General features: G+C 36.0%; 1 protein-coding gene across 1 annotated transcript in view; it reads right to left on the bottom strand.

Annotated features, from left to right (window-relative positions):
- The window catches only part of COL21A1 (collagen type XXI alpha 1 chain), a 185,367-nt gene that overhangs the window by 16,315 nt on the left and 144,615 nt on the right, over positions 1-24,437 (bottom strand). The window contains exons 18-20 of the mRNA XM_057555093.1: positions 4,110-4,154; positions 1,909-1,962; positions 242-295 (exon numbers count right to left, since the gene is read on the bottom strand). Coding sequence (XP_057411076.1) covers positions 242-295; positions 1,909-1,962; positions 4,110-4,154 — 153 coding nt within the window. The remainder of the gene's footprint in view (positions 1-241; positions 296-1,908; positions 1,963-4,109; positions 4,155-24,437) is intronic.

The following is a 24,437-nucleotide window of genomic DNA, read 5'->3' as shown; positions in this document are numbered from 1 at the left end:
GCCAGTAAGGGAAGAGGGCTGAGTCATGCAGGATCGTGGACCTTTTCCAGCTTAAACCAGGCCTGCTTTACGTTAGCGTGTTTAATATGCTTAGTTTTTGCCTAAGACTTCATTCCTACAAGTGCTTGTTGTCACAGAATTCAAACCACATTCAAAATAAAATCAATGTAGTTAAAACTTTGACTGAAGTACCTAAATGGTCATTTTGCACAAAGCCCTCAATCTTGTTAATTTTCTTTACCTTAGATCCTGGGGCTCCTGGCTGACCGGGTGAGCCGTCGCTTCCCATCAAACCCTACATTTTAAGTGGAAATTGCAAGAGCAATTTAGAGAATAATATTTTTTAAAATATTCAATCAGTTTTCAAGTTATACATTACCATAATAATCAATCCACTAAAATATAATGCAAGATATGGAAAACGTCCCTACATACATCCAAATAAGGGATAATAAAGAATCAAACTATGCAAGATAACATGAAGGCTAGCAAAGCCCTTGTAACTTGGTTGCTTAAATCACTTACAAATAGCAAAAATGACTGGAGAGCTAGTAAGAGACAAATGTAAAGAAAAGTTTCTTTTTTCTACACTCTACTTGCTTCCGTTCTCATGATGGCCAAGAATTAGATTTCTGCATAGATGTTATTTTGGTCAATTGTACTTACATTTCCTATTTTCTTGAATAATGATTTTAAAGAATTAAAATCTAATAATTTCTCTGAATGTAAGAATGTCTATTCAAGTTACAAATGGCCATATTTTAGTAACCATATGATTCAAAATAAGACACTGATAACTACTCTAGCAACAAGGAACTAATTTAATTTAGATTCCATTTAAATACTATTACATATATAAAAAACATTTGCTTTCTCTTAATCACAGCAAAGGAAATGTGATGAGCAAAAAAATATTCAATTAGTATTATCAGAAAACAGAATCTCAGTATAGTCACATTGAAAACAGCATGTCATCACTACTATGGTTTGCTATCAATTCAGGATTTATTACAACTATAAAATGTAAAATATACTAGTCATAGCATAGTGTTTGAAATATTAGAAATATTAAATATAGATATTCTTGAAGTTCAATGAAGTTCTAGTCAATGCCTTCATTTTCTGGAGGCTAACTTAAATACTGGTAAATAATCAAGTTTCGTTTGATATTTCAATGAAAAAATAATTTGGTCTTGATGATGGAGGTAGAGGAAGAATATTCCATTCAACTCTTTCACCAAGATTTTATCAAATCTTTTCACTGGGTAAAATATCTGCTTTTTTAACTTACATAATTAAATGAAAAGTCATAAACTGTCCATTTTTTTTACTTAAAAAAAGCTATTACAGGCAATTTGATTCATAGATTAAAATACACATCGCTTCTAGCAATTTACTTTTAGAAATTTTTTATGGAGTCCTATACACCATAGGATTATCATAATTTCTAATGTCATACTCATATGTCCCTTTACTCCCAGAACTTCCAAAATTACTTGTTCACTAATTTAGGATCTTCCTATACTACCTGTTCTGAATATGTTCTCCCTCATTAGTGTAATAAATTTGTAAATTTTCTAAAAAATAACAAAGAATATTTATTGAGTTTTAGATCTTCTCATGGTACTCAGTATTTGCTTTTAGCTAGGACATTTGTTTTCTGGTTTATCTACAGTAAGGGTTCTTAATCCTTACTTGAGTAGCCAACTTTTTGAGAATCTGAAGAAATCTAGACTCCTCTGGAAAAATGGACATAATCTTTTTCATACAAATGTGCATGGAATTTGTGGATCCCAAAAATCTCATTGCTGAATCCTCCCACCAGTTTTGTGAATTTCAGAATAAGAACTCCTGGTACATAATGACAATATTTCAAACACCCCAGTAGTAATAATGTCATTAACATACAGGTATCCCCGGAGCTCCTTTTTTTCCTAGTGGTCCTGAAGGCCCAATTTCTCCCTAAAAATCAAATACAGATCAAGTTTAAAATTGCAGAGTATCAATTCATCTTTAGAAATTTCCTACCAAAGCATTATGAAATGAAAACTCAATATCAATCAGCCCAATGTGTCTGCCTTTCCTTCCTCTACTGTAAGACGAAGCAATGCAAGGTAAAAAATCAGGAATCTAACACCTTAAAGACGTAGGCCTAGGGTCTGTGGAATTACTAAGGAAAATATTTTCATTAGGAAATCAGGAGCGGCATTGTTATTCTTTCAAAGGAAGACCTAGCAGTTCACACACAGTTGGTGAGGTGAGACAACAGAGGGAAAAAAATCAAGTGGAAAAATTTCTTATTTACCATAATTTAAGAGCTGTGATAGTAAGTACAGATTAAGAAAAATTAGGACACAGTTTAATAGCATTTAGACTTCAAATTTTGGGATTGTGGCTGACCTGATGCTCCAAGGGATTTTCTGGTTCCAGAACAAAAACCCTGGAAAGAACATCCTCTTTGAGAAGCAGGGGAAGTCTTCAAAGATCCCTCACTTTAATAAAATATATGCTCGGTTAAGAGTGTGATTATGAGGATTTGGAAGTGTGCAGAAACCTCGCTAGAAGTTGAGCTGCAGGAAATAAGAGGGCTGGAGGTGTCTGAGGGGACATGCTCAGCTTTTAGGAAACTGAACACTGGGCCAGCCATGGGGAGAGGGCAGGAATCTTTAGTACCTACAATGGCTCAGGACCCTCAAAGGGCACTGAAATGGTACCCGTGGCTACCAGCAGGAGGCTCTCCATGCCCCAATTAGGCTGACAGGACACCCACTAACTAGGATGAAGCAATGAGCTCAGCATCAACAATTAAGACAGGAGAGGCAGAAAACCACAGACTGAGAATCAAGAGGAATAACAATGAATCGCAGCTGTCAGAATGGCTAGAAAGAGAATTTAGAACTATATGTGAAATCTTTACAAATGAAAAAATGGAATCATGAATGATTACTAGGACTGAAGATAGAACAAGAGACTAGACTATCAAAAATAAAAAGATGTTATAGCACAGGGATATATATATATATATATATATATATATATATATATATATATATCTGAATCACTTTGCTGTCCCTTGAAATTAACACAATGGTGTAAATCAACTATACTTCCATAAAAAAAGAATAAAAAGATGTTATCAAAATTTGAAATTCTAGAAATGAAAAATATGATCATTAAGATTTTTTTAAAAATCAATTGATGGTTTAAACAGCAGATTAGACATAGTAAAGGGAGAATAAATAGACTGGAAAATATATCCAAACAATTTAACCAGAATTTAAGAATCAAGGATATGGAAGTAAGCAATTTAGAGATGTAGAGGACAAAATTAGAAGGAATAAAATATGTCTAACTAGAATTCCAGAAAGAGGGAAGAGCAGAGGATGAAGAGAAGTAGCATGGAGATTAACAGCTCATGTCTGCCAGAGATAATGGAAATAATTCTACAGAGCCAGGAAGCAAACTAAATTCCCACCCGGATGAATAAAGAGAAATCCATATCTAGATACATCGCAGTGAGTTTTAAGAACACTAAAAACAAATAAAATACCTTAAAAGAATCCCCAAAGAAGGGACAGATCACTTACAAAAGAATGATGATTAGAACAAGAGCAGATTTTTCAGTTAACCATGGAAGCCAGGAGATGACAGTAGAAAAAATTCAGTGTATTAAGAGGAAATAATCATCAGTCTTGAACTGTATACTCTACAAAATCCTCTCTCAAAAACAAGAGTAAAATAAACATACTGGTAGTTGAATAAAAACTGAAAGTTTATAACCAAAGTATTTGTACTAAAAGAATTTCTAAAAATACAGTTCAGGAAGTAGTACAATTATCCCAAAAGTATGGTCTAAGAGCACAAGATAGAAAGTAACTAAGTAGAATAGAAAGCATGTATGTAAATCCAAATTTATACTATCTGTGTAAAACAACAACAAAAACTAATTGTAAGGTCAAAATAAGAGCTTCTGAAATTATATCATGTTTGAACCATTAACTGTTGCCATGAATGTGGTAAAATGTATTCTATGTGAAGAGACATCACCACTTTGCTCTTTTCATAATCAGATTTCAGGCCCAAATCTTTCAACTTTCATTAGTACTTACTTTTTGTCCCATTAATCCTTGGTTTCCAGGAAATCCTGGGATTCCCTAAAAAGAAATAAAGTAGATTTTTAATTTAAAAAATTTAGACTGTATCATTAAAGAAGAATAGGCCATAATTGGAGTTTTAACTTGTAAATAATGCAAATCATCAAACATATCTCTTGACTACATGAAACCACTATTTATATTAATCAAATTTTGGAAAAGAAAAATTTTATGAGATTTAATATTATATGAACATCTACTGATATTTAAAGTTTTAAATACAGGCTTTAAAAAAAAAGCTATGAAGATATTAATCTTGGCTCTTCTTTCAGACCAACATAAGCGATAAAATAAGAATATTTCATTTGAACACTTTCTTATGTTATTATAATGATTAATGCAAAAAGACTGTCAAATCATAGGAGTTCAGATTCAGTACAACAGTTCCAAAGGCCCTCATAGTCTCACAACCATAACTGAAAACTAATGAAACTAAATAATTTCCTCCAAATTGAGCCTTGAAACACCCAGGAACCTAACTCCTTGTATAAGATATGGCAATCTTTCTCCTAATGATTCCCTTGCTGATAAAATCGTGGAGCATATGCAGACCAGTTTGTAGAGAGACAGAAAGAAAGAAATAGAGAACTCTTTCACATGGCTGAGCCCAAATGTATGAGTTCTCTAGCAAGATTCAGAGAAAATTAATGCTAATTGTCTGAATTTGAGAATAACGTGACCACATTTAATAATGGGAAAACAGTTCTATTGTCATTCACTGCATTTTCCAAAATGATCATTTATCACCCCGATCAAACAGTGATGGTACTAATTAATTTTTATTTCTTATTCATTTTTCTTAGCTCCTTTCTTGATGATACTTCAATTGAAATAATGAATAACATTTGTTTATATATATATATATGTATTGACTTTGGCAGAAAAGGGATTTCAAAGGACCGGGAAAGTGGGCACCATCAGTATTTCTTTGAAAGCCCTCTGCATCTTCAGGGCTTTCAAAGAACAGCAGTGGTCCTCAGTAAATCAGGGCAACTAGATCAAGTATCTTCAACAACAGGGAAAGTCTGCCATTGTTTTGATTTTCAAATCTTGACTATTAATACAATACTGGTCCATGTGGTAGCCACAATTACGGTGCAAGATATGGCACACAGTTCTAGTTTTAAGATCCAAACTTAAATGATAAATTGGAATTCAGTTTGATCCTATTTGGCTCAATTAGTTCACCATGGCACTACCTCCTTTGCAGAGAAAAGTTGTATGAGAGCAACGCCCATCAACAAGGGACTAACATACTGGTCGCTTTATAAACATACTAACTAGAGAATAACATAAAACGATATAAAAATTTAAAGTAACATTATAAAACATGAGCACAGTATACCCTATCAGCACTCTAAACATAAAGCAAGAGTAAATAATTGAATTACGAGTATAAAAAAGAGTGAAACGAATTGTATCCTTTCTAAAGCAGAAAATGCATACTCTCAACACAATCAAAGTCAATATTGTTCAAAATAAAGGCTTCCATTTCAATAGACCATGATTTGTCATGAAACCACCCAGAACCAACTCCCATTCAAATACACACTCATACAAACTCACCATAATGATTAAGTTCTGAATTTAAATAAAATTCAAATAAAATCTGTCTGTAGAATCTTATCAGATGCAAGGTGGCCATACATGGTTCTGCAGCTGTGTCAGTGCCATGTTGCTTGGCCCCAAGAATCTCTAAAGTGATCCTGCAATTGCCCCGATACCGTCAGACCTGAGAAGCTGAATTTCGTGCTGCACAGAACTCTTTGTTACTTAAGGTTTCAACCTTATTCAAGTTTCTATGCTCTTACACAATCTATATTAGTAGGAATTAGTTGCTCCTGTTTTTGCAGCCAATCCCACTGTCAGCAAGGCTATATTCTCACTCTGGGGAAAAATAAAATTATGCCCAAGCAGTGCCCTGGCCTCACCTCCCAGCAGATCTTGAGAGCCACCCCCTCCCCCCCACCCAGGTCACTCCCTGAATTTGATTTAACACCTTTTATCTGAATAATTCTAATTCTGAGCATGGTCTGCATTAGGACATAGACACAAATCTTACATTATTTCAACATATCCGATATTGAGAGTATTTGGGGGGAATCTCAGATTAGGAAGAAAAGATTCTTTTTCTTACTGCCTGTGTTCATAAGTTAGTAAAACATGAATACATGTCATAGATATGAAAAAAGTCATAATATCCTCTAGGTCCAACTATACCAAGAACTACTAAATACTTACTTTATAAATACCAAGCAAAAAATACATAAAACTATATAATATTAAAAAACAAAATGTAAAACTGATTTATAAAAGCAATTCTTGGCAAAGCTAATATAATGCCATGAGCATGCATGGAATAAAAAACTGTTGAGAGAGAGGTTCACCAGAAGAACTGAAATCACTCATAGCTATATTAGTTAATAAAATTCTCCTAGACAATATTTTCCTGGGCTCCCAATACATTCATTGAAATTGACTAAACTTTGCCAATTTTACATTAGTAGAAATATTATTCAAAACCATTTGAAAGTTACCAGTTTGTTGATCCAAAAGTATTTAGCAACAATTACTTCATAGGGTAAATGTTTTTCCAAGCAAACTATTTTATATTTCATTTTCAGCCTGTGTGGTTTTGGGTTCAGGCAACTGTGAACATGTGTAAGTAAAGACAGAAGCAAGAATTTCATTTGGTGAGAATAAAGGGACATATTTCCTCCACTTCTGTGATTTCAGTTTGGGTTTGAGGAAGAGCAGAAAGTCAAATGGAAAATCTGTGTAATGTTGTGGTCAAAGAATGCTGACATGAAAAAATGTTCTAGAAGCTTCTCTGTAACCATTAAACCATTGTTGTATAACAAAAAAGTCATTAAAAATAGAAATGCATAATTTAGAATAAAGGGTTTGGCCCCTATTTCCTAGAGACCACTTTATAATGAAGGAAATATGTCTATGATGCATTACTTAGAAAAGACAGGATATCACTTTATACTTTTCCACATGCAATAGAATACTTTACTCGTGAAATTAGAGCATCTTGGATCAAATCTGCTGTTAAGTAATGCAATAATTTCAATGTGCTTAAAACAAATCTAATCAACTAATGGTATTTTTAAATAAAAAAATTTCAACCTTTCTACACAGTTGTAGAGATATTTAATATCATACAGTTGTCAAAATATTAGAAGCATATTATGTTTTCTTCTATTATATCAAGAAGTGATTTGTTCATTATTAAAGATGCAATGAATACAAAACACATATGTTGAAAGTATCATTCTTATTAGCTACAAAGATTACAATCATTATTAATAAAGAGCATAGTAGAGGCAGTTAAAAGTTTAGAGGCTGGAGTCAGCTAGCCAATTATCTCGTGCTGATCGACTCCAGGCCAGTTATTTAAATTAGAATCTCAGTGTCCCCATCTTATACATGGAGAAAAAATAATAGAACTTAGCTCTAGGGTTGTTACATTATATGAATTAGCTCGCGCAAGCACTTAGCTCAGTGCCGGGACTAAAATGAACAAATTTTCATGACTTTTCACAGCTCCTTCCTGACCTTTGAAAGCCACAAAATAGATGAAGTCAATTCTTTTTCATGTCTCAAAATTTGTCCTCCTCCATTTTGAGGATATCTTTTTTTTTTTTTAACATGTTTTTCCACCTTGCCTTTGTCTACTTCATTCCCCAAAGTTTACATTGTATTCAAGATGACTTTGGCAATCTTAGGCTTCCCACTGGGAGGCACCAACAGGTTTTCATTGCCCCTCATTCATTATCCTTGACTCTTCATGTTTGGCTGACTTTGATTATAGAAAAATACTACTATGGGGTTCCAGGAGCAAGATGGAAAATTAGAAAAAATCCTGAGCTCACCTCCTCTCGTGGACACACCAAAACCACAACTACATATGGAAGAACCATCTCTGAGAACAACCTGAAGATTAGCTTGACAGACCTTCTACAACTAAGAACAAAAAGAAAAGGCCACACATCGAGGGGCAGAGAAGCAGTCTAGTTAGAACCCACATCCCCATTGTGAAGACCCACAAGCAGGAGGGGTATCACAGCTGGAGAGGTGCCCCCGGGGAGTGAGGGGTGTGAGCCCCATGTCAGGTTTCCCAGCCTGAGGCCCTGCGCTGGGAAGATGAACCCCATAATGTCTGGCTTTGAAAACCAGTGGAGTTACACTCACTCCAAATCCTAGCACAGACACAGCAGCTTTAAAAGTATCTGGGTCATAGGAGAAGGAGGTTCACTGACTAATTTTATGGCAGGTGCTGGAAGGACAGGGATCTGGTCGAACTTGCTCTGGGGACAGAAGCACTGAGAGGCATCATTCTTTTTTACTCTCCTTCTACCTAGCTGTCCTGGGGGTGGTGGGCACTACTTTTGTCATCCTCCATCAACCTAGCTAACACCATGCGTCCCAGCCCAGCATTCCCCAGAGGACTTGCCCAGGCTAGCTCCTTTAAAGCAGCTCCCACCCCATCATACCCAGCAGACTGCCCCAGCTCCCCTCCAAAGCAACTCCTGCTCCAGGGGGCCAGCCCTGCACACCAGGGTGCCTGCAGCAATCACAGCTCAATCACAACAAGAGGGCACATGTGACCCACACAGGGGATACTCTAGGAGCACCTGGCTCTGGTGAACAGAGGGGACTGCACCACTGGGCCCCATGGGACATCTTGTACATAAGAACACTCTTTCAAGACAAGAAGATGTAGCTGTTATACCTAATACATAGAAACAGACATAGAGATTTATGTAAAATGAAGAGATGAAGGAACACCTTCCACATGAAAGAAGAAGACATAACCTCAGAAAAAGAACTAAATGAAATGGAGATAAGCAATTTACCAGATAAAGTGTTCAAAGTAATAGTCTTAAAGCTGCTCATTGAACTCTGGAGAAGGATGGTTGAACTCATTGACAACTTCAAAAAAGAGACAGAAAATATAAAAAAGAACCAATCAGAACAGAAGAATACAATAACTGAAGTGAAAAATATACTAGAGGGAATCAACAGCAGATTAGAGGATGCAGAAGAATCAGTGATCTGGAAGACAAGGTAGTGGAAATCACCCAATAGGAACAGCAAAAAAGAAACACACACACACACACACACACACACACACACACACACATGAGGATAGTTTAAGGGATCTCTGGGACAACATCAAGCATACTAGCATTTGCATTATAAGGGTTCCAGAAGGAGAAGAGAGAGAGAAATGGATAGAGAATATATTCAAAAAAATAATGGCTGAAAATTTCCCTAATCTGGCAAAGGAAAGAGACACCAAGTCCAGAAAACACAGAGAGTCACAAACAAGATGAATCCAATGACACGTTATAATTAAGATATCAAAAATTAAAGAGAGCATCTTAAAAGCAGCAAGAGAAAAGCAAATAGTTACACACAAGGGGATCTCCATAATACTATCAGCTTTTACAACAGAAACTTTACAGGTCAGAAAGGTCTGGCACAATATATTCAAAGTACTGAAAGGAAAAAAACTTACTACCAAGAATACTCTACCCTGCCAGGTTATCATTCAGAAATGAAGGCGAGATAAAGAGTTTCCAGACAAGTGAAAGCTAACGGAGTTCATCACCACTAAATCAACTTTACAAGAAATGCTAAAGGGACTTCTTTAAATAGAAAAAAAAAGGTCATCACTAGAAACAAGAAAATTATGAAAGAAAAAAATTCTCACTGTTAAAGGCAAACATAGTAAAGGTAGTAGATCAACCGACTATAAAGCTAGTATGATTTTTAAAGACAAAAGCAGTGAAATCATAATATCTAAAATAGTTAAGTGATACACAAAATAAAAAGATGTAAAATATGACATCAAAAACATAAAACATGGTTGGGGGAGTAAAAATGTAGTGCTTTTTGAATGTGCCCCAACTTAAGCAACCATCAACTTAAAATAGACTGCTATATACATAGGTTTTTATATATGAACTTCATGGTAAATACAAACCAAAAACCTGTAAGAGATACACAGAAAATAAAGAGAAATGCAAACATAACACTAAAGAAAGCCATCAAATCAAAAGGGAAGAGACAAGAGAGAAAGAAACAGAGAAGAACTATAAAAACAACCAGAAAACAATTAACCAAATGGCAATAAGTATACCTATCAATAATTACTTTAAATGTAAATGAACAAATGTTCCTATGTCTACAAAGTGGTTATAGAGGGAACATATCTTAACATAAGAAAGACCATATATGACAAACCCACAGCTAGCATCATACTCAAAGTGAAAAGCTGAAAGCTTTTCCTGTAAGATCGGGAATAAGACAAGGATGCCCAGTCTCTCCACTTTTTTTCAATATAGTACTGGAAGTCCAATTAGATAAGAAAAAGAGAAAAAAGTATACAAATTGGAAGAGAAGTAAAACTGTCACTATTTGCAGATGACATACTATATATGGAAAACCCTAAATCTCCACTGAAAAAAAATTAGAACTCATCAATGAATTCAGTAAAGTTGCAGGATACAAAATTACTATACAGTTACCTTGAGGAACACTGGATTGAACTGCACAGGTACACTTATATGAAGATTTTTTTCAATAGTAAGTACTACATGATCTGCAGTTGGCCAAATCCAAGGATGTGGAACTCGGATACAGATACGAAGGAACTGAGTATATAGAGGGCCAACTAAAAGTTATATGCAGATTTTTTTTTTAATTATTAGCACATTTAATTATTATTTATTTATTTATTTATTTTGGCTGTGTTGGGTCTTTGTTTCTGTGTGAGGGCTTCCTCTAGCTGCGGCAAGCGGGGGCCACTCTTCATCGTGGTGCACGGGCCTCTCACTATCGTGGCCTCTCTTGTTGCGGAGCACAGGCTCCAGACGCGCAGGCTCAGTAGTTGTGGCTCACGGGCCTAGTTGCTCCACGGCATGTGGGATCTTCCCAGACCAGGGCTCGAACCCGTGTCCCCTGCATTAGCAGGTAGATTCTCAACCACTGCACCACCAGGGAAGCCCTATATGCAGATTTTTGACTGCGTGGAGTGTTGGTGCTCCTAATTCCCTCATTATTTAAGGGTCAACTGTACAGAAATCTGTTGAATTTCTTTATACTAATAAAGAACTAGCAGAAACAGAAATTAAGAAAACAATCCCATTTACAATTGCATCAAAAAGAATAAAATACTTAGGAATAATTTTAACCAAGGAAGTGAAAGACCTGTACTCTGAAAACTGTAAGGCATTAGGGAAAGAAATTGAAGATGATACAAATAAGTGGAAAGATATACCATGCTCACGGTTGGAAGAATTAATATTGTTAAAATGTCCATACTATCCAAAGAAATCTACAGATTCAATGCAATCTCTAAGAAAGTATCAAAAGGCCTTTCTCATAGAACCTGAACAAATAAACCTAAAATGTACATAGAACCACAAAAGACCCCGAATAGCTGAAGCAATCTTAAGAAAGAAGAACAAAGCTGGAGGTTTCATGCTCCCTGATTTCAAACTGTACTGGAAAGCTATGGTAATCATAACAGTGTGGTACTGGCACAAAAGAGCCCAGAAAGAAACCCACACTTACATGGTCAATTAATTTACAACTAAGGAGTAAAGAATATAGTGGGGAAAAGAAAGCCTCTACAATAATTGATATTGGGAAAACTGTACAGCTACATGGAAAATAATCAAAGTGGACCACTTTTTTACACCATGAATTTGAAACGGATTAAAGACTTAAATGTAAGACCTGAAACCATAAAACTCCTAGAAGAAAGCAAAAGCAGTAAGCTCTTTGACACTGGTCCTGGCAATTTTTTGGACCTGTCTCCTCAAGTAAGTGCAACAAAAGCAAAAATAAACAAATGAGACTATATCAAACTAAAAAGCTTTTGCACAGAAGGAAACCATCAACAAAATGAAAATGTCACCTACTGAATGGGAGAAGATATTTGCAAATTATATATGTGATAAGGGGTTAATATCCAAAATATACAAAGGACTCATACAACTCAACATCAAAAAAGTAAATAATGCAATTAAAAAATTGGAAGAGGACCTGAATAGACATTTTTCCAAGAAAGACCAACAGACACATAAAAAGATGCTCAACATCACTAAACATCAGGGAAATGCAAATCAAAATCATAATGAGATATCATTTCACACCTGTCAGAATGGCTATTACAAAAAAGACAAAAGATAACAACTGTTGGTAAGGATGTGGAGAAAAGGGAACCCTTGTGCACTGTTGGTGGGAACGTAAATTGGTGCACCCACCATGGAGAAGAGTATGGAGGTTCCTCAAAAAATTAAAAATAGATTACTATATGATCCAGCACTTCCATTTCTGGGTATTTATCCAAAGAAAACAAAAACACTAATTTGGAAAGATATATGCATCCCTATGTTCACAGCAGCATTATTTACAACAGCCAAGATGTGGAAGCAACCTAAGTGCCCATAAATAGATGAATGGATAAAGAAGTTGTGGTATGTGTACACAATGGAATATTACTCAGCTACAAGCAAAGAATGGAATCTTGCCATTTGCAACAATATGGATGGACCTGGAGAGTATTATGCTAAAGTGAAATAAGTCAGACAGAGAAAGACAAATATCGTATGATTTCACTTATACAAGGAATCTTAAAACAAGACAAATGAACAAACTAAACAAAACATAAAAAGTCTCATAGATAACAAAGAACAAAGTGGTGGTCAGCAGAGGGGAGAGGTGGGGTGCTGAGCAAAATAGGTGAAGGGGATTAAGGGTCCCAAACTTTGAGTTATAAAATAAATAAACCACAGGGATGTGGGGATGTATTGTACAGCACAGGGGATATAGTCAATAATGTTGTAATAACTTGGCATGGTGACAAATGGTTATTAGACTTATTGTGGTTATCAACTCATAATGTACATAAATGTCTAATAGTAATATAGTATAGTGATACTGAACACCTGAAACTAATGTAATATTCCATGTCAACTATACTTCATTTTTTAAAAGGGAAAAAAATACTATAATAACTTTTGCTTTTTAAACATCGTAAGTATATTTCATTACTATTTTTTCAGAAGGAAATATGGCTAAAAGCTTCAAACATGTAAGTCCACAATGTTTTCCAATCTTTTAAAATTCCACACTAACTGACAGATCATCATGAATGATGCACAAAAGACTATTTTGTGGTAAGATAACTCTAAAGAGAAGTAATTCAAAATCATAGCTGCCAGACCAAAAAGAAACCAATATACAAGTACTTGCAATAAACCCTTAATAAGGAAATTACCAGTTTTACTACTCCCTTTAATACTTTAATACAGTTTTACTACCCCCTTTCATCTTTAAGGGGAAAAAAGTAACCTAAGTAATAATGGGTGAATTTATTCTCCCCAGCCTACAGACCAGGACTCACATGGGACTGGGCCCAAATTACCCAAAGATAAATAATTTTAATAGAAAATGCCTTGGTAAATATTTTTGATCTACTTGTGTTTATAGACAACAGAAATACCACCAGTTTGACATAGTAAGTTACAGAATGAGACCAGGGCTATCATAGGAAGGAAGACTACCTGGGAGCCCATGTAAAGTTGTTTCATGTTACTTGCATTTCTCTTTTGCACTTAAAGACATCTCTACATTTTTTTTTCTTTTTAAATTTTTATTGGAATGTAGTTGATTTACAATGTGTTAATTTCAGGTGTACAGCAAAGTGAAGATACACATATGTGTGTGTGTGTGTGTGTGTGTGTGTGTATATGTGTATATATATATATATATATATATATATATATATATATATATATATAATTTTTCAGATTATTTTCCCATACAGGTTATTACAGAATATTGAGTAGAGTTCCCTGTGCTATACGGTAGGTCCCTCCTTGTTAGTTATTTATTTTATATATAGTAGTGTGTATATGTTAATCCCAATCTCCTATTTTTTTTTAAAGCCAAGAAGATATTCTAACCAATTTTGCTGTTGTAAAAATATCATTTTTCAAGACAAGAAAAAAAGAAAAATGTTTAGCAAATTAAAATAACATACCTGAAAACCCAGAGGATGCGGGGAAGAGGAATGAGAGTGCCAGGGACAGAATCAGCACTGCCACATAGTGGTAAAGTCACATAACTGCCCTGAACCCCCAAATCTGGGAAAGTAACTTACCCCTCTACATCGGTCAACCGAGATCAAGCATGTAAAGTACTTTAGTGAGTTAAAGGAACATATGCATGTAGATGTATGTAAAACTGAAAAACAATTCCACTTGAAAAAAAACTCCAAAATCATACCAGAGTTGTTCTAAAGTGAGCTTTGACCCTCTGAAAATCTGAAAAGTGCAGACTATACTTTTGGGTCCATGGAATGTTACTGTATAACTCAAAACAAATCATGGTGAATTTCTCCTTAAGGAGAAAACTGAAAATGGATGTTTCAAAGACGTTTCTAGCTGACTCAATGACTAAGTAGAAGTTGTACACCATTTTTCAGAGAAATCTGCAAATTGTTTTAAGTTTTTTGCAATTTCACATATGATAGAAGTCACCAAATAAAAATATTTTAAAACACCAAATCAAAGGTGAAGCTAGTTTGATGAAGAAAACAAACAGATGAATTTTTAACCTTAGTTAATTTATATGGTAAAAAGTAAATAACTAATTATTTGAAAATTGTATCTAATTTGCTATCTTCTATAACCTCACATTTTTGAATTATGTCTATCTATACTGTTACATCTAAATCACTGTATTTTTCATTGTGTAACTCAGCCCATCGTGAATCTTTTTATGTTTATATAATACATATCCCCATTTTTCCTATTGAAAAATAATGAGATGATAGATTCACTAAAGGAAAAAAATTTAAGGAACTCATATTACTTTTCTATTAACCCATGACAAATTACCACAACACACATTTATTATCTTACAGTTCTGTAGGTCACAAGTCCAGCACGGAGCTAAATTCAAGGAGTTGGCAAGGCTGCACAGCTTTCTGAAGTCTCTAGGGAAGAATCTATTTCCTGTCCATTCAGGTTACTGGCAGGATTTAATTCCTTGCAGTTGAAGGGACCAAAGTCTCCATCTTCTTGAAGGCTGCAAGCAGAGCTCCATTCCCAGCTTCTGGAGGCATCCACATTCCTTGGTTCATGGCCCCTTCCTCCATCTTCAACACCAGCAATGGCCGGTCAGGTCCTTCTCAAGTTGAATGTTTTTGACCCGTTCCTCATTCAGCTTCTTCCACGTTTAATTAGTCATGAATAGTTTGGGCCCATAGATAATCCAAGATAATATCCTCCTCTCAAGGTCATTAACCTTAATTATATCTGCAATGTTCATTTACCATAGAGGGTAGCATATTCACATGCTCCAGGGTTCCAGGGATTATGATATGGATATTTTTGGGGGGAGGGGGAGTCATTATTTTCCCTACCACAGAAATATTATCTGATATCCTAGGACCAGATAGTTTCCATGTTATTTAAACTTATCCAGGGCATTAAAAAAGATGGAGCTCATCGAAATCCAAATTATGAGGCCATCATAACCCTAATAACAAAACCAGTCAAGAATAATACCTAAAAAAGAAATCTACAAGCTAAACTAATTTGTTAATACAAATGCAAATGGATTTACTATAATGTTAGTAAATCAAATATAGCAGCATATGAACAAAAGTAAAGCATGATTAAATAGGGCTTGTTTCAGGATGCAATGAGTGTTGAACATCAAGAAATATATCCAATTAATATGTTATGTTCATGCAAGTTACTATATTAATAATTTAGAGGAAGAACACTACACAATCTTCTCAAAAGATACTAAAAATGCATTTTGTAAAATTTATCATGCATTATTTAGTGAAAACGCTTACTAATCTAACATTAGAACTTTGTAAACCTGAATCTGAATCAATCAGAAACCAATTGTAAACATCATACTTGATGAAACACTAGACATTCCTGCTTAAAATCAGGAATAAAGCATAGGCTATATTTTGAAGTTGTAAATTCGACTTACAGGAATACTTCCTTCCCAAAAATATTGCATAAACTTTTTTATGCAATAAAACCCTTACCCTAACCCTAAAAGAAGAAAAATTTGGGGTCTGACTGTGGCCTCAGGCAAGGAAAACATAAGTGACATCAATAGAAGTTGAATGAATTGCATCCATGCTTAAACAAAATGAGATGAGATTGATTTTATATTCTCTTTTATAACCAGATAGGGTAGAATGTCCATAATATTGTGAAGTTAAAGTTTCAAAGGACACAATTTTTTATTTTAAAAACGTGTGCTTTATGTAGTTTTAAAAAATATTTTCAAATTTACTTCTAATATTCTTTCATTGCATATGCAAAGAAAAAGTTTAGAAAGAATCTCTTTGAATGAGTAACAGTTATTGTCTTTGGTGATGGGAATAGGATTTGGGTAGGTGAAGGCAGATTTTCAAACTTACAAAACAACTTCTTTATTTTTTGCCCATTTAAGACCAGTTAAATACATAAAAATGTATAATAAATAATATAATGAATAAAGAGAATAAATATAACTATAGAATAAAATATGATTAAAATGTACAATAAATAATAGTTAACCTGTAAAATTTTTATCTTTCAAAAAATTCTCAGAAAAAATTCTAAGATTTTTTTTCCTCACACTTAAGTCATCCAAGAAATTATTGTTAAACATCAGTCTTTCAATTTTTTTCATGGTTGTGGCTATCATTTGCTTAAAAGAAAAATAACAAAAAATCTAAATCAACAAGCAAGAAATATACTGCAAGCTGGAAAATCAATGCTGGAAGCCTCTTAACATGACTCACACTTGTGACCTCAGAGACTAGTAACACATTTGCTTAGTTTTCATGCCTCGGGAGGTTATTTCCATGGACAATTTTTCACACATTGCTAAGGATACACTGTTAGACAAAGGCATCAATATTTCTTAGGAAAGGACAACACTGTGTTTAAGAAGCAATTTATTTCATAAAAAAAAAAAAAAAAAAGGCTAGGAATTTGGCATTTGACAAGATTAGCCTTACCAGGGAGCATGTACCTATTTCCCTACAGTAAGAGTGGTTAACTTTCCCAAAATAAAAATGTTAATACATCAGATCTAAAGATTGTTATATCTTTAAATACTACATAATCTTAAAGTAAATTTCCAGGAAAATTGATAGCCTAAAAATTCATGTAAAGTTGAAGATATAACAAAACAAATTTAAATGACCGAATTCCTATTTTTACCTATTGTCATATAAACAAATTTAGTCTTGTTCAATTGCATATAGATGCATCTTTGTTGTACAAGACAGAATTGTGATTTTGTCAAAAATTAATAAGGTACTTTAAAAATACCAAGAGAACTGAATCTATTTGGAAATATATTTCATAGTCTCATTTATGGCAATATTAAAGTTTATTTAGCCAGAGAAAGATATTAAAGCACACATGGCCTAAAAGGATAATAAGATGTCATGATTCCATTTTCCTCTACCAATGTCACTAAAATTAAACTTACTGACATTAATTAACCTACTCGAGTAGGTGACTTTCGTCTTTCTACTACCTTCATATTCCTCTTTTTTGATCATTCTGTAACATAGCCTCTATTTCACTAGTTATTAAACTTTACATCAGACCCACATAGGGAAGCCATTAACAATGCAGTTTCCGAGAAGGAGCTTCAAGATGGCGGAAGAGTAAGGTGAAGAGATCACCTTCCTCTCCACAAATACATCAGAAATACATCTACATGTGGAACAGCTCCTACAGAACACCTACTGAATGCTGGCAGAAGACCTCAGACCTCCCAAAAGGCAAGAAACTCCCCACATACCTGGGTAGGGCAAAAGAAAAAAGAAACAACAGAGACCAAAGAATAGGGACAGAACCTGCACCAGTGGGAAGGAGCTGTGAAGGAGGAAAGGTTTCCAAACACTAGGAAGCCCCTTCACGGGTGGAGACTGTGGGTGGCAGAAGGGGGAGGCTTCCGAGCCACAGAGGAGAGCGCAGCAACGGGGTGCAGAGGGAAAAGCAGAGAGATTCCCGCACAGAGGGGCGGTGCCACCCAGCACTCACCAGCCCAAGAGGCTTGTCTGCTCACCCGCCGGGGCGGGCGGGGGCTGGGAGCTGAGGTTCCGGCTTCGGTCGGATCCCAGGGAGAGGACTGGGGTTGGCGGCGTGAACACAGACTGAAGGGGCTAGTGTGCCACAGCTAGCTGGGAGAGAGTCTGGGAAAAGGTCTGGAGCTGCTGAACAGGCAAGAGACTTTTTCTTGCCTCTTTGTTTCCTGGTGCACGAGGAGAGGGGATTCAGAGCACCACTTAAAGGAGCTCCAGAGACGGGTGCGAGCCGCAGCTATCAGCATGGATCCCAGAGATGGGCATGGGATGCTAAGGCTGCTGCTGCAGCCACCAAGAAGCCTGTGTGCAAGCACAGGTCACTATCCACACCTCCCCTCCCGGGAGCCTGTGCCGCCCGCCACTGCCAGGGTCCCGTGATCCAGGGACAACTTCCCCCGGGAGAACGCATGGCATGCCTCAGGCTGGTGCAATGTCATGCCAGCCTCTGCTGCTGCAGGCTCACCCCACATCTGTACCCCTCCTTTCCCCCGGCCTGAGTTAGCAGAGCCCCTGAATCAGCTGCTCCTTTAACGCCCTCCTGTCTGAGTGAAGAACAGATGCCCTCAGGTGACCTACACGCAGAGGCAGGTCCAAATCCAAAGCTGAACCCGGGAGCTGTGCGAACAAAGAAGAGAAGGGGAAATTTCTCCCAGCAGCCTCAGGAGCAGCGGATTAAATCTCCACAGTCAACTTGATGTACTCTGCATTTGTGGAATACCTGAATAGACAACAAATCATCCCAAATTGAGGAGGTGGATTTTGGGAGCAATGATATATATAATTTTCCCCCTTTTTCTCTTTTTCTGAGTGTGTATGTGTATGCTTCTGTGTGTGATTTTGTCTTTATAGCTTTGCTTTTACCATTTGCCCTAGGGTTCTGTCTGTGTTTGTTTGTTTTTTTAATTACTTTTTAAAAATTTTTTCTTCATAATTATTTTTTATTTTAATAACTTTATTTTATATTATTTTACTTTATTTTATTTTATTTCTTTCTCTCTTTCTTTTTTTTTTTTCTCCCTTTTATTCTGAGCCGTGTGGATGAAAGGCTCTTGGTGCTCCAGCCAGGTGTCAGGGCTGTGCCTCTGAGGTGGGAGAGCCAAGTTCAGGACACTGGTCCACAAGAGACCTCCCAGCTCCAGGTAATATCAAACGGCGAAAATCTCGCAGAGATCTCCATCTCAACGCCAAGCCCCAGCTTCACTCAAGGACCAGCAAGCTACAGTGGTGGACACCTTATGCCAAACAACTAGCAAGATAAGAACACAACCCCATCCATTAGCAGAGAGGCTGCCTAAAATCATAATAAGGCCACAGACACCCCAAAACACACCACCAGACGTGGACCTGCCCACCAGAAAGACAAGATCCAGCCTCATCCACCAGAACACAGGCACTAGCCCCCTCCACCAGGAAGCCTACACAACCCACTGAACCAACCTTAGCCACTGGGGACAGACACCAAAAACAATGGGAACTACGAGCCTGCAGCCTGAGAAAAGGAGACCCCAAACACAGAAAGTTAAGCAAAATGAGAAGACAGAGAAACACACAGCAGATGAAGGAGCAAGGCAAAAACCCACCCGACCTAACAAATGAAGAGGAAATAGGCAGTCTACCTGAGAAAGAATTCAGAATAATGATAGTAAAGATGATTCAAAATATTGGAAATATAATAGAGAAAATACAAGAAACATTTAACAAGGACCTAGAAGAACTAAAGAGCAAACAAACAGTGATGAACAACACAATAAATGAAATTTAAAATTCTCTAGAAGGGATCAATAGCAGAATAACTGAGGCAGAAGAACGAATAAGTGACCTGGAAGATAAAATAGTGGAAATAACTACTGCAGAGCAGAATAAAGAAAAAAGAATGAAAAGAATTGAGGACAGTCTCAGAGACCTCTGGGACAACATTAAATGCACAAACATTCGAATTATAGGGGTCCCAGAAGAAGAAGAGAAAAAGAAAGGGACTGAGAAAATATTTGAAGAGATTATAGTTGAAAATTTCCCTAATTTGGGAAAGGAAATAGTTATTCAAGTCCAGGAAGCACAGAGAGTCCCGTACAGGATAAGTCCAAGGAGAAACATGCCAAGACACATATTAATCAACCTATCAAAAATTAAATACAAAGAAAAAATATTATAAGCAGCAAGGGAAAAACAACAAATAACACACAAGGGAATCCCCATAAGGTTAAGAGCTGATATTCTAGCAGAAACTCTGCAAACCAGAAGGGAGTGGCAGGACATATTTAAAGTGACGAAGGAGAAAAACCTACAACCAAGATTACTCTACCCAGCAAGGATCTCATTCAGATTTGATGGAGAAATTAAAACCTTTACAGACAAGCAAAAGCTAAGAGAATTCAGCACCACCAAACCATCTTTACAACAAATGCTAAAAGAACTTCTCTAGGCAAGAAACACAAGAGAAGGAAAAGACCCATGATAACAAACCCAAAACAATTGAGAGAACGGTAATAGGAACATACATATCGATAATTACCTTAAATGTAAATGGATTAAATGCTCCCACCAAAAGACGTCGACTGGCTGAATGGATACAAAAACAAGACCCGTATATATGCTGTCTACGAGAGACCCACTTCAGACCTAGGGACACATACAGACTGAAAGTGAGGGGATTGAAAAAGATATTCCATGCAAATACAAATCAAAAGAAAGCTGGAGTAGCAATTCTCATATCAGACAAAATGGACTTTAAAATAAAGACTATTACAAGAGACAAAGAAGGACACTACAAAATGATCAAGGGAGCAATACAAGAAGAAGCTATAACAATTGTAAATATTTATGCACTCAACATAGGAGCACCTCAATATATAAGGCAAATACTAACAGCTATCAAAGGGGAAATCGACAGTAACATGATCATAGTAGGGGACTTTAACACTCCACTTTCACCAATGGGCAGATCATCCAAAATGAAAATAAATAAGGAAACACAAGCTTTAAATGATACATTAAACAGGATGGACTTAATTGATATTTATAGGACATTCCATCCAAAAACAACAGAATGCACATTCTTCTCAAGTGCTCATGGAACATTCTCTAGGATAGATCATATCTTAGGTCACAGATCAAGCCTTGGTAAATTTGAGAAAATTGAAATTGTATCAAGTATCTTTTCTGACCACAATGCTATGAGACTAGATATCAATTACAGGAAAAGATCTGTAAAAAATACAAACACATGGAGGCTAAACAATACACAACTTAATAACCAAGAGATCACTGAAGAAATCAAAGAGGAAATCAAAAAATACCTAGAAACAAATGACAGTGAAAACACGATGACCCAAAACCTATGGGATGCAGCAAAAGCAGTTCTAAGAACGAAGTTTATAGCAATACAATCCTACCTTAAGAAACAAAAAACATCACAAATAAACAACCTAACCTTACACCTGAGGCAATTAGAGGAGGAAGAAGAAAAAAACCCCAAAATTAGCAGGAGGAAAGAAATCATAAAGATCAGATCAGAAATAAATGAAAAAGAAATGAAGGAAAGATAGCAAAGATCAATAAAACTAAAAGCTGGTTCTATGAGAAAATAAAGAAAATTGATAAACCATTAGCCAGACTCATCAAGAGAAAAAGGGAGAGAACTCAAATCAATAAAATTAGAAATGAAAAAGGAGAAGTTACAACTGGCACTGCAGAAATACAAAGGTCATGAGAGATTATTACAAGTAACTCTACACCAATAAAATGGACAACCTGGAAGAAATGGACAGATTCTTAGAAATGCACAACCTTCTGAGACTGAACCAGGAAGAAATAGAAAATATGAACAATCCAATCAGAAGCACTGAAGTTGAAACTGTGATTAAAAATCTTCCAACAAACAAAAGCCCAGGACCAGATGGATTCACAGGTGAATTCTAAGAAACATTTAGAGAAGAGCTAACACCTATCCTTCTCAAACTCTTCCAAAATATAGCAGAGGGAGGAACACTCCCAAACTCATTCTATGAGGCCACCATCACCCTGATACCAAACCCAGACAAAGATGTCACAAAGAAGGAAAACTACAAGCCAATATCGCTGATGAACATAGATGCAAAAATCCTCAACAAAATACTAGCAAACAGAATCCAACAGCACATTAAAAGGATCATACACCATGATCAAGTGGGGTTTATCCCAGGAATGCAAGGATTATTCAATATATGCAAATCAATCAATGTGATACACCTATTAACAAATTGAAGGAGAAAATCCATATGATCATCTCAATAGATGCAGAGAAAGCTTTCGACAAAATTCAACACCCATTTATGATAAAAACCCTCCAGAAAGTAGGCATAGAGGGAACTTTCCTCAACATAATAAAGGTCATATACGACATACCCACAGCCAACATCATCTTCAATGGTGAAAGACTGAAAACATTTACACTAAGATCAGGAACAAGACAAGGTTGCCCACTCTCACCACTATTATTCAACATAGTTTTGGCAGTTTTAGCCACAACAGTTAGAGAAGAAAAAGAAATAAATGGAATCCAAATTGGAAAAGAAGAAGTAAAGCTGTCACTGTTTGCTGATGACATGATACTATACATAGAGAATCCTAAAGATGCTACCAGAAAACTACTAGAGCTAATCAATGAATTTGGTAAAGTAGCAGGATACAAAATTAATGCACAGACATCTCTGACATTGCTATACACTAATGATGAAAAATCTGAAAGTGAAATTAAGGAAACACTCCCATTTACCATTGCAACAAAAAGAATAAAATATCTAGGAATAGACCTACCTAAGGAGGCAAAAGACCTGTATGCAGAAAATTATAAGACACTGATGAAAGAAATTAAGGATGATACAAATAGATGGAGAGATATACCATGTTCTTGGATTGGAAGAATCAACACTGTGAAAATGACTCTACTACCCAAAGCAATCTACAGATTCAATGCAATCCCTATCAAACTATCTCTGGCATTTTTCACAGAACTAGAACAAAAAATTTCACAATTTGTATGGAAACACAAAAGACCCCGAATAGCCAAAGCAATCTTGAGAAAGAAAAACGGAGCTGGAGGAATCAGGCTCCCTGACTTCAGACTATACTACAAAGATACCGTAATCAAGACAGTATGGTACTGGCACAAAAACAGACATATAGATCAATGGAACAGGATAGCAAGCCCAGAGATAAACGCACGTACATATGGTCACCTTATCTTTGATAAAGGAGGCAAGAATATACAGTGGAGAAAAGACAGCCTCTTCAATAAGTGGTGGTGGCAAAACTGGACAGCTACAGGTAAAAGAATGAAATTAGAACACTCCCTAGCACCATACACAAAAATAAACTCAAAATGGATTAAAGACCTAAATGTAAGGCCAGACACCATCAAACTCTTAGAGGAAAACATAGGCAGAACACTCTATGACATAAATCACAGCAAGATCCTTTTTGACCCACCTCCTAGAGAAATGGAAATAAAAACAAAAGTAAACAAATGGGACCTAATGAAACTTCAAAGCTTTTGCACAGCAAAGGAAACTATAAACAAGACCAAAAGACAACCCTCAGAATGGGAGAAAATATTTGCAAATGAAGCAACTGACAAAGGATTCATCTCCAAAATTTACAAGCAGCTCATGCAGTTCAATATCAAAAAAACAAACAACCCAATCCAAAAATGGGCAGAAGACCTAAATAGACATTTCTCCAAAGAAGATATACAGATTGCCAACAAACACATGAAAGAATGCTCAACATCATCAATCATTAGAGAAATGCAAATCAAAACTACAATGAGATATCATCTCACACCAGTCAGAATGGCCATCATCAAAAAGTCTACAAACAATAAATGCTGGAGAGGGTGTGGAGAATGCACTGTTGGTGGGAATGTAAATTGATACAGCCATGATGGAGAACTGTATGGAGGTTCCTTAGAAAACTACAAATAGAACTACCATACGACCCAGCAATCCCACTACTGGTCATATACCCTGAGAAAACCATAATTCAAAAAGAGGCATGTACCAAAATGTTCATTGCAGCTCTATTTACAATAACCAGGACATGGAAGCAACCTAAGTGTCCATCAACAGATGAATGGATAAAGAAGATGTGGCACATATATACAA

Source organism: Balaenoptera acutorostrata, chromosome 10, assembly GCF_949987535.1.
Source record: "Balaenoptera acutorostrata chromosome 10, mBalAcu1.1, whole genome shotgun sequence".
In the NCBI taxonomy this organism is placed as follows: domain Eukaryota; kingdom Metazoa; phylum Chordata; class Mammalia; order Artiodactyla; family Balaenopteridae; genus Balaenoptera; species Balaenoptera acutorostrata.
This window is presented reverse-complemented; position numbering and strand designations above follow the sequence as displayed.